The sequence below is a fragment of the Gavialis gangeticus genome, unplaced genomic scaffold (genome assembly GCF_001723915.1).
Source record: "Gavialis gangeticus isolate Ggan-Ray unplaced genomic scaffold, GavGan_comp1, whole genome shotgun sequence".
NCBI classification, from domain to species: domain Eukaryota; kingdom Metazoa; phylum Chordata; order Crocodylia; family Gavialidae; genus Gavialis; species Gavialis gangeticus.
Window position 1 is genome coordinate 22,493,623 of NW_017729027.1, and position 11,195 is coordinate 22,504,817.

General features: G+C 42.1%; 1 protein-coding gene across 4 annotated transcripts in view; it reads right to left on the minus strand.

Moving 5' to 3' along the window:
- The window catches only part of ADGRB3 (adhesion G protein-coupled receptor B3), a 941,101-nt gene that overhangs the window by 369,926 nt on the left and 559,980 nt on the right, over positions 1-11,195 (minus strand). For all 4 annotated transcript variants that reach the window (XM_019520508.1, XM_019520507.1, XM_019520505.1 and 1 more), the window contains one exon: positions 4,705-4,807. In XM_019520508.1, the coding sequence (XP_019376053.1) occupies positions 4,705-4,807 (103 nt within the window). The remainder of the gene's footprint in view (positions 1-4,704; positions 4,808-11,195) is intronic.

The following is an 11,195-nucleotide window of genomic DNA, read 5'->3' on the forward strand; positions in this document are numbered from 1 at the left end:
CCCTCCCACCCCCCTTTGCCACTCACTGCTCAAGCAGGGATCCCTCCCTCCCTCCTTTCCATTTCTCACAGCACGGACCCCAGCAGGCATGTGGTATGCTAGCTAATGCTGAGAGGGATCTCTGTGTGTTTGTCTCCAAATTCACTGGGACAGGATAAAGGCAGACATGATAGTGTCTGCTTAGGGCTTTTTGCAGCTAATCAACAGGTCATCTGATAATGTCCCTCCCTTCTTATCTTGGAAAAAACTGTTTAAGAGCTTGAACTAATGAGAAAGGCTTTTGTTTTCTTGATGGGCTGCTAAACACTGTGTTATCAGCTCCCTGTTGCCTCCCTCACCTCTCAGGTTTGCTGCAGACAATATGAAGTATCAGAGAGAGGGAGATTGAAAATCTCAGTATCATTAACAGATGCATGCACTACCCTGCGCCCCCCTTTGCCTCAGAGTGCCAGGGGCTGGGGGATGACAACTCTCCTGCCCCTTGAGTAGTGAGCAGGAAAAAGCCTCGGACTATACAGGCAGGGTGAAGGGTTTAAACTCTTCCCTAATCTGAGCATCCTGCCCAGGCCTGGCCACACACTCCCTCAGCTCAGCACTATGGGAGGGAAGGGAGGGCTGCTCTAGTAACCCCTGGCTTGTAGCCTGAGCCACTGCAGGCCTGGGCCTGCATTTCCTTAGTCCAGAGGGAATGTCTGTGCACTTGTAAACCAGTTTAACTTAGGCAGGTTAGGCTAACTTGCAAAGATTGAATCAATTCAGGCTCAGCCTTTTTGAATGTCTGTCCCTAGCCAATAGGAAAAGGAAAAGCTTGTAGCCTGGAAAAAGTGCACCACTGGGAGGCAAAAAGTTACTGGCATAATGTACGCCCCATAGAATTGAAGAGATGACATGTGTAAATAGCCAAATAGGAAACTGTACTAAAACATGCTTTGAGAGCATGGCTTTCCAGATACAGGGGGGGCTAGTGTCCCTTAGCCTGAGAAAAGCAGGATGAAAAAGAAAGCTCACAGGAGAACTTGCAGAAGGCCCCAACAGAAAAATCATAGTCAGGGTCTCCTTTTTAACCTCTTGAAGCTGACTAGAGACTGCACCTTTTGGAGACAGAGTAAGAAGAGGTTATTGGTTATTGTTCTGATATTTTCTCTTGTTTGTTTGCTCATATTTCTATCTGCATCTCAACATATGGTCACTGTTCTCTTATATTTGTTCTTGCTTTTTCTTTATGATAAGCCCTGTTTGTTACCTTTTTACAAACCACTTGCAGTCAGTTATATTTATGATTCAAGAGTATCTGACCATACAGGCTTGCCTATTCTACAGAAAGGGGATCCATTTTTTCTCACACATAATCAGACAAGGGTATGATCCATGTAGATGGAAAATTTCCCTCTGCTAAGTTCTGGCAAGGCCCAAGCAAGACAAGTAGAGCTGAGACACCACAGGCCAAGAAATTGACCTCTGGTACACCCCGCTAGTTCTCAGTGGTAAAACAGTAGACAGCAGAGAGGGGTTTAGTAGAAAAGGGCACCCAATGTGTGGAAGCAGCCTAGAAGTGTGTCTCAAAGGTCTCCAGACTCCAGACACACTTCCAGCTGTAAGTAGAAGGTCTCAAAGGTCTCCTGACTCACTTCCAGGCTGGAAGTATGTCTCAAAGGATATCTAGACTCCAACTAGAGCCAGAGCATGTCATAGTATCATTTGTGTCTGAGTGAGGAGGACTTTCCCTTGAAAGACAGAGGCATGAGATCCAGACTCTGTTGCCAGGAGTGCCTATGTGTTTCACCTTAAAAAGGTATTATTTAAAAAACAAAGTAACACAAAATCTTTGAGGTTGATTAGGATCCAGCCCACTGACCTCAGCAAAGGGCTCTTTGTACATAGACTGAATTTCAGGAATAGGACCTTAAATTGGATAAAACTTTCAGATGTTTGGAACAAAATGTGTGAAAAACGGCCAAAAACAGTGCTAGTTTTAGCATCTATTGGCAAAAGTATTGTCATCTTGCTAGCTCAGCATTGCCTAGCCCTGTTCTAATACAGTAGACATTAATATCCTGTTACAGAAAGATGAACACAGCCAGATGACAATCAATGTCCTGCATTTCCGTTACTGAAAAAAGCTAATGAACTTTTTAAAAAGTGCTGGAAAATGTGCAAAAACTGGGTTTGTAATTACTACAAAGAATAAGAGAATAAACAACTTGAAGAAAGAGGTCATTTTTAAAAGTCTAGCAGAGATATTGATTTAACCTTCCCTTAACCTACCTTTGTTTGTGTTGTGCTGTATTTTATTGGTTGTGTTGGGTTATCAATTGATTTCAACACTGATACAAAGCTTACTGATATAATTGTGATTATTTCTTGCTTCTTATCTAACAGTAATGATCAAAGTCAATACAACCTTCTAATTTCCCTCCACTCATATGCCTTAGGGTCTTGTGATTAACTATTCATAACAATTTAAGTTAAATTAATATTCTAGTGTTCATGATCCATGATAGTAACATCAATAATGATCTATGAAAGTAACTCCAAAATTAATATTAAATTACTTTAAAAAAAATCCAAGATCTTGATGCATCATTAGTTTATCTGAAGAACACAGCAGTCTGACATATCTAAATACTGTAAAGCAAACATATCCTGCAAAATGACTGTTTTTTCTAATAAATAGAAGTGAAGTCTTGGGCTCTAACTTCATGTCCCTTTTTGGTCCACATCACAAAAAATTCCAATAGTTTTTAGAAAATTTCTGGTCCTAGCACTACTAGATATCTATTTTTCCATTAACCCATGCTTGAACTAAAACACTGGCTACAAGAATAAACAGGTTTTATATGCTGTGTCACTGGTATGCGTCAACACTGTCTTAAACAGATTATCTTTAAGAATCAGAAGTTAACTCAGGTTCCATCATTGTTCCATTCCTGACTTTTCTGATAAAATTTACATTAAGGTTAGGGACGGAAGTTACACATAAACAGGTTGAAGTGATCAGAAACTGGTTTAAACCTGTAGCAGAACAGATGTTCAGTGCACATAAACCACTTTGAAAATGGCTGAAACCAGTTTGAGATAAACCTGGTTGAATGTAGTATCAGACTGGCTCAAACCAGTTTATGCAATGTCTGTCCCAGAACCCTTGTTGGGTTAAGATAAACCAGACTCCCCCAACATCCTGGCATGCTCTCTGGGCTGGGAGGAGGCTCTCTGCTCCACAGCAGGGCTGGCTCCTCCTCTCTCATCCCTGGCTGCAGCTCTGGCACAGACTGCAGGTATAGCAGGGTATGCTTGGCCTCCCCCTACACTACCCCCCTCACCGCTTGCTGCTTAAGCAGGAATCCCTCACTTCCTCACTCCCATCTCCCACAGCACAGCTCCCAGCCCCATGGACCCTAGGCATGTAGTATGCTACCTAATGCCAAGAGGTATCTGCATGTGTCTCTTGTTTCACTGGGACAGGCAGACAGAACAGTGACTACTTAGGGCTTTTTGGAGCTAATCAACAGGTTAGCTGGTAAGCTGTTTAAGAAGAGTTTGAACTAATGGAGAGAGGCTATTGTTTTGCTAATGAGGTGATAAATACTGTTATCAACTCCCTGCTGGCTTACTTGCCTGTCAGCTTGCTGCAGACAGTATAAAGAAATAGGGAAAAGCTTTGAAAAGCTTGAAAAGCTTTGTATCATCCACAGACACATGCACTGGACACTTGCCCTTGCCTCAGAGTGCTAGCAGGGGGTGGGGGCTAGCAACACTCCTGCCCCTTGAGCAGCCAGTGGAGAAAAGCCGGGGATGGTGCAGGCAGGGTGGGGGTTTACACCCCTCCTGAATCAGAGTGTCCTGCTGTCACCCCCTCCCCTTAGCACAGCACTCTCAAAGAGAAGTGATGGCTGCTTTAGCACCCCCTGGCTTCTAGCCTGATCCACTGCAGGCATGTACCTGAATTTCCTCAGTCCAGAGGGAATGTCTGTCCAGTTACAAACCAGTTCAGCCTAGCTAGGTTAGACTAACCTGCAAAGATTGAACTGATTCAGGCTCAGGCTTTTTGAATATCTGTCCCTTAGTAACAATTGTGATGGCCTTGATACCTGATTACTGGGAACTAAATGAGATCAGTAACTCCATTTCATGCTGCCCATGATGTTTTACAGTAGGTATTTATAATGTTGTGTGCCCTTTAATACTGAGTTAAGTATAACATTGCTTTTTTTTTTGGTTTAAAAATACTTTGAACAGAAGATGGAAAAAAGAAGAAAGATAAGTGCATGAAGGACCTTTTGAATTAACAGAAGTTGCAAACTAAACTAGAAGGAGCCTAAATTTTCATATTCTGCTAGTGAAGTTAAAATATGAATTAGCTTTTGATATATCACATAATAGAAGGAAAGAGGGAGAAAGGTCTTGAGGCATGAGTTGTGCTATGACCTTATCTGGTAACAAAAGAGAAACCAATGGATAAATACCACATTTTACATTGTATCCATCAAAGCAGTTGGTATTTAAATAAAAATTTTAAAAATGCCAGAAACAAAGGCCAGGATGTGCTGTATACATACATCATGCAAACATTCTGTTTAGCATAGGCATTACGTCTCTGTGCTTTATTTTTACTAGATACATTGCTCTTGTTACTAGCAATACTTTTAAAAAGCTAAGGTAAGATGAATACAATTAAATATAATTATTCACAGCATAAGTACTTACATTAGACAGGTGTGCCAACTCTATCTCTAGAAAGGAGTCAGTAGTTTTAGGTTCAGGCCTTATAGTGACAACGATGATTTTGGAATTAACAACAGTAAAATTTCTGAAAAATAATGATTAAAAGCAAAAGATTAAAGTTAGTATCAACAGGCAGTTATAATTTCATCAAATTAAAATGAATACCTTGTGGAAGTTTTCAAGAAGCATCAGTGCATAAGGATTAGGTTCAAAAATGAGTTTGTTTTAGACTGGTAAATATAGTCACTCATATTACCAACTGTACGAAACACAGCAAAGATTAGAGTGCAACTGTAGCAACAGAAGTGCTATTTCTTGTGATGATTCACTGATTAAAAAGAAAGATTGATAACACAAACCTTCAGGCAATCTTCAAATGCACTACATTCATTTATCTAAAGGTAGACCAAGTAGTTTTGTTTTACAAGGGACAGAGCATCTTTCTTTCAAACTGCTTGCCTCGGCCTTTTTTTCTGATTGCTAACTATAAGAATGTGAAGATGGATGAAGGCATTGGGAAAGTCTATGAGGCAGATATTCCTGTGTATATGCAGAGGAAGGCTATTTACAATTATTGAAAAATCATTTTAATTTTAGTACGTGTCTGAGTGGCTGCATATTCAATAGTCCTGTTAGTCTAAAGTCAGGCAGAAGGCAGAGTGGATTTGCACCTTATAGACTAACTAAATCAGATGCATATAATCAGCTTGCATAAGCAGAGGATTTACTTCAGACCCATCATCAGATACTATGAAGGGACTGGAGGAGGTAGAGCTGATAAATAGGAAGTAGTGATTAGAAAACAAAGGGCAGGCAAAGGGAAACGAAAAAGGAGGGGAAACTGCTGAGAGGTGGTTAGGAGAGAAAAAAGGAGTTAGCCTATTGAGGGATATAGGACTTAATAAAAGAAAATCCAGTTAATGAGATAAGAATCCATAGCCTCAGTTTGGACCACACTTAACAGAGTTCAGTCTGTGGATGATTTCTTGTTCCTGGTACTGATGTCAGATCAGTGTTCATTCATTCTTACAAGTAAGGATTGCCCCATGTGTCCAATGTAGACAGCTTTTCTTTGTCACCTACAGCTCCCATCTTGAACACCTCAGACATATCATAAGTAACTTCCCCCTGGAAAATGGTGACCATCTCAAGCCAGCCACAGGGGGCAAAATGGTCTGCTTCCAGGCAGCTCCCCAACCATGAACAGCATCTCTCCAGGAACAGACTATCTACCTCTTATTCTCACCAAGGCACCAGGCCTTGGTCTGGATTGAGTTGCCAGGCATGTCCCCTCATCAGTACAGGCTGAATCATCACTGGACCAAATAATATGGATTGTAATAGCCAATGTTCATTTCCCTGCACCTTTACCAATGTCACCTTGTATGCCATTACCTGCTTACAGTACCTGACAGTATCCTCTGTTCTACAATACCTATATTGGACAGACGGTCAATCCCTACGTGTAAAAATGAATGAACACTGATTTGACATCAGTGTTAGAGAGACAGACATGCCCATGGCAGAACCCTTTAACCTTCCTGGACATTTCATTGCTTACCCTAGGGTAGCGGTTCCTAGACAACAAAACTTTAAAACTAAATTGAACAGGAAATTGTGGAATTCTTAGCCTGTTACTTGGATTATCTATTATAAACCCTGTGTTCCTCACTGGTTAACTGTTTTTTTTTTCCTTTCTTCTACCTGCCTTGTCTCTCTCAGCAGTGCCCCCTCTTTTTTCATCTCTGCTTCCCTACCCTTTGTATTCTGCTTCCTGGATCCCTTCACTGCATCTGATGAAGCCATTTGTTTACAGAAGCTTATGCTATACATCTCTGATTTAGTTAGTCTGTAAGGTGTAAAACTTCTCTGTCTCCTACATATCCAAATGTATTTTAACAGCTAAATGTTAACTTCCTGTAGTTTAGGAACCTGATTAAGCCAATTAAAGACAATCACTGCTCTTCCATTGATAGGTTTTAGCTTAAGTTGATAATAATCTCACTTTAAAGTAGATTTGTTCTCTTAAAATAATATTTTGTTACAAGTTTTCTATTTCTCATACCATCTCCATACCTGTCATTACAGAAAGAATATTTTATTGCCACCTTTTGTGACATAATCCAGTACTTATCAAGGGCTATCTGTGCTAGTGTACATAGATGTTTACATGATATCTATAATTCAGGCTGCCTGTGACTCCCTCAGGCCCAAAGGAACCATCAGATGATGGCTGCAATTTTTCTGGTGACCCTGACATGCTGTTATGCTCCCGTTTCCCCTCACTCATAGTAATAATAAGTCCAAATGTACATAGGAGCACATATTAATACAAAAGGCTTTACCATTTATCACAGAAAAGTCTAGATAATCTAGATTTCTTTACAATAACAGGACATCAAAATGATATTCTATTTTTAAATTTGTCCAATGGGAGCAGTGTTTGGGAGCAGATTCCATTTTACTGGAGCACTGAGATATGAAATGCTATTTCTACAGTATGAGTAATTTAGCACTACTGACACCAAAGAATAAAACCCTTTTTTTCCAAAGCAGGGCATGAGTTCTACACTTTAAATATATTTGGACAAATTATACAATGTGAGCTTGGATATTTAAATAGATACTAGTTCTTTAATGAAATAAACAATGCTTTTTTGGTTAACCTCTGACTTTTTGATTTTGGTAACACTTTAGATTAAGACAACTCTGTACACCTTTTGACAGTAATGTACTTCTTTAGCACTATCACATAACAGTAATAGGCAATTTTTAAATGCACTATGTAGAGATAGAATTGTGACGCTACTGCGATTGTTAATATGAGTATTTTTGTCAATTCTGCATGCATTTTGTAGAAAGTATATTTTTAAATGCATGATGTAATTTAAAGGAAAACAACCCCAAAATTTCAGGACATACTGCTTTTCTTTTACTTATCTACAAATGACAAAACTGGTTTACTAGCCTCTAAATAGTACATCAGTTTTGCTCAGTTTACATAAGTGATTAATAATTTATATTTAGTCAGACACTGTGACTGATTAATGTTTCCTGGCCATGTCCAATATTGGGTTTATAATGTTATAGATCCAATCTTTATATACATATAAAGTATTTAATATATTTCTGCACATTCCCTATACATAACTAAAGAGTGACATTATTCTTTGAAACTTTTGTTTAATGAGAATCTAGTCATAGTAAAAATATGTGAAACAGGAAACAAGTGAACACTGGATGAAAGGCAGAGTCAATGAGTCAGCAATACATACTAAGCATGACAAAATTCATCTTAGTGAAGAGAAAAATATCATAGAAATATATGTAATATAGGTCTATTGGCTGTTCAGAGCAATGTATCACTGAGGACAAATCCTAGGGCATGTCCAAATGAGCGTGAATGTGCAGTATGCAGTGCCATAGACCCATCTTCCGCACCACACACCTTACATGACTTACATACAGGGGAGATCCCAAGGTAAAAAAAATACTGCCCCTAAAAAAAGCAGGGCAGCACACATGGCAGCAGTGCATGTCACCCAAAACCAGAGCCTGGTCAGCTGAAGCCACACTCTTGCTGCTGGCCAGCTTCTTGCTGCAGGACCTCCATGGTGGCAGCTACCAGAGGGCCCCAGGAGCCCAGAGCATGTGTGACACAGGTGTTCCCTGAGGACAGGTAGCAGTGGTACACATTATGCCACTGTGGTCTTTCTCCAGGGAAACACATTCCCATTCATGGGGAGATGCTCCCAATGTCCAAAGACCTTAGATCTATTTTCAGATGTGAATTTATAATGGCATTTCAAAAAATCCACTTATGGCATCAAAACATTTATAGGTAAGCTGCATTTAGTACATAGATAACAGAATATTTATACCACCTCACTCTTATTTGTACCATTGTAAGTAGAAGTAGAGATTTCATGATGATGTGATATAGAATGCAGGGTTTTTTTTGATTTGGAACAATGAAATCATGTTAATCATGTTACTGAAGAGAGGCAATGATAGGAGCAAGGTTATCCCAAGCAAATAGAATTATTGCTCATCACAATATCATCATGTATTATGTAAATACCATATATATGCTTAAAGAAATTAATATTTTAGAAAGGTTTGAGCACTCTGTCTCTAGATCAACAAATCACCTGCACTGACCTATGGGGCTAAGGACAGTGTAACAAGGGGCAAGCTCAGCACCAGATCTCCTGCCGGCCCACCCACCTGTTTCTATGGCCAATTTGCCTAGTTACTCCTGCCACGTCTTTGTTGTTTTCATAAACTGTTGGTATAATGCAGGAGACTGCCCATTATTGCCCCAATGCTAGGCGGCACTATCTGCAGCTCTGTTCCTCCCCTACACCATAGTCAAAGCCTCTCAGATGGCATCCAGATTAATATTACTCCCAGTCTGAGACCAGAGGAACTGAGTCCAAAGTTGGGCTCCAGACACACACACATTCAGACCACCTCCCGTCTCACAAGAGGCCTCTTCCACTCCACCCCTCTCTCACAGGGGCCTCTGGCATACTGCCTGTTAATGGGTCACACTCCACTGCCCTTCTCCTTCTTGAGCAGCCCCTCTTGGGCTATCAGGCTTCATTACTCCCATACTGGCCTTGGCACGCAGAACCTTTGGTTCCTGCAAGTTCCCCTACTCTACGTGGCCCATCCTTATGACAAACCCTGGGCTAATTCTGCCCTAAGCCTCTCACTGGGCACAACTTCTCATGGGGCTGGCCCTTAAGCTGTCCTTCAGTCATAGAATCATAGAATCAATGAGTCAGAAGGGACCTAGACAGATCATCTAGTCCGACTCCCTGCCATGGGCAGGAAGGAGCACTGGGGGTGGCAGGGGTCAGAAGACCCCAGCCAGGTGCCTATCCAGTCTCCTCTTGAAGATTTCCAGGGAAGGTGAGAGCACCACCTCTCTGGGAAGCCTATTCCAGGATCTGGTCACCCTTACAGTGAAGTAGTTCTTCCTAATATCTAACCTAAACCTATCCTCTAACTCTAATGAGAGTTTAGTCTCATTCAACCCTACTCAGTGCACCCCTTGGGCTGTCCTTCAGACCTACTCTGACTTTAGCCCTAGTCAGCCCCCTCACATGCAAAGCCCTTCAGGCCTAGTTGCACTTCAGCCCTACTCTGTGCGGGGTTCTCCATACTACCCCCTCTGGGGTCTCCGGGACCTCATATCCCTGCTAGGCTCAGGTGCCTACTCATGGACATACCTGGCCCCTACTACTTCCCCAGCTGCCTACAAAACCCACCCGAAGATGGGGGCTGGGGTTAAGGTGCCCCTCCTCACCTTTCACTGGGGAGGTAACTGGCCTGGCATTTTCTGAGGACTCCCATGCCACCAGGAGCCCCACCAGGCCACCCTTCCCAAACGGTGCAGTTTTAGGTCATGCCCAGGACCAGGAACCTCCAAACCATCCCCATAAGCTCCTGCCCTTACCTCCAAGATTGTTCCTGCTCCAGCTCAGCTAGGCGATGTTTCTGCCTGGGCTGCCAGCAGTGAACTGCTCTAGTTATATAGGCAACCAGAGTTCTAAAATGGCAGCCATAATCAAGCACCTGCTGGCTGTTTGGCTCAACCCTTAAAGTGGCAGGCACCAACAGTGCACTGCCACAGACAGACATTCGAAAAGTCAGAGCCTGAATTAATTCAGTCTTTGCAGTTTTGTCTAACCTGCCTAGGTTGAATCAATTTGTAACAGCACAGACCTTCCTTGTGGACTGAGGAAATGTGGGCACATGCCTGTGGTTGCTCAGGCGAGTAGCTGGGGGGCACTAGAGCATGTCTTCAGCTGTCCTGGGGCCTATACTATTCAACATCTTCATTAATGATGTGGACATTGGGTATCAGAAGTGGGCTGGCCAAGTTTGCCGATGACACCAAACTTTGGGGTAAAGCGTCCACACCTGAGGACAGGAGGATGATTCAGGCTGACCTTGACAGGCTCAGGAAATGGGCAGATGAGAACCTGATGGTGTTTATCACTGAAAAATGTAAGGTTCTCTACCTTGGGAAGAAAAACTTGCAGCATGCTTATAGGCTTATAGGGCTACACAGGGTAGCACTACAGACGAAAGGGACTGGGGGGTCATGATTGACCACAAAATGAACATGAGACATCAATATGATGCTGCAGCTAGTAAAGCAAGCAAAACGCTGGCTTGCATTCATAGATGCTTCTCAAGCAAATCCCAGGATGTCATTCTCCCGTTGTATTCAGCCTTGGTGAGGCTGCAGCTGGAGTATTGCATCCAGTTTTGGGCTCCACAATTCAAAAAAGGATGTGGAGAAGCTCAAGAGAGTGCAGAGGAGAGCCATGTACATGATCAGAGGTCAAGAAAACAGACCTTAAGATGAGAGGCTGAGAGCCATGGGACTCTTCAGCCTGGAAAAGCACAGGCTCAGGGGTGATCTGATGGCCACCTATAAGTTTATCAGGGGTGCTCAC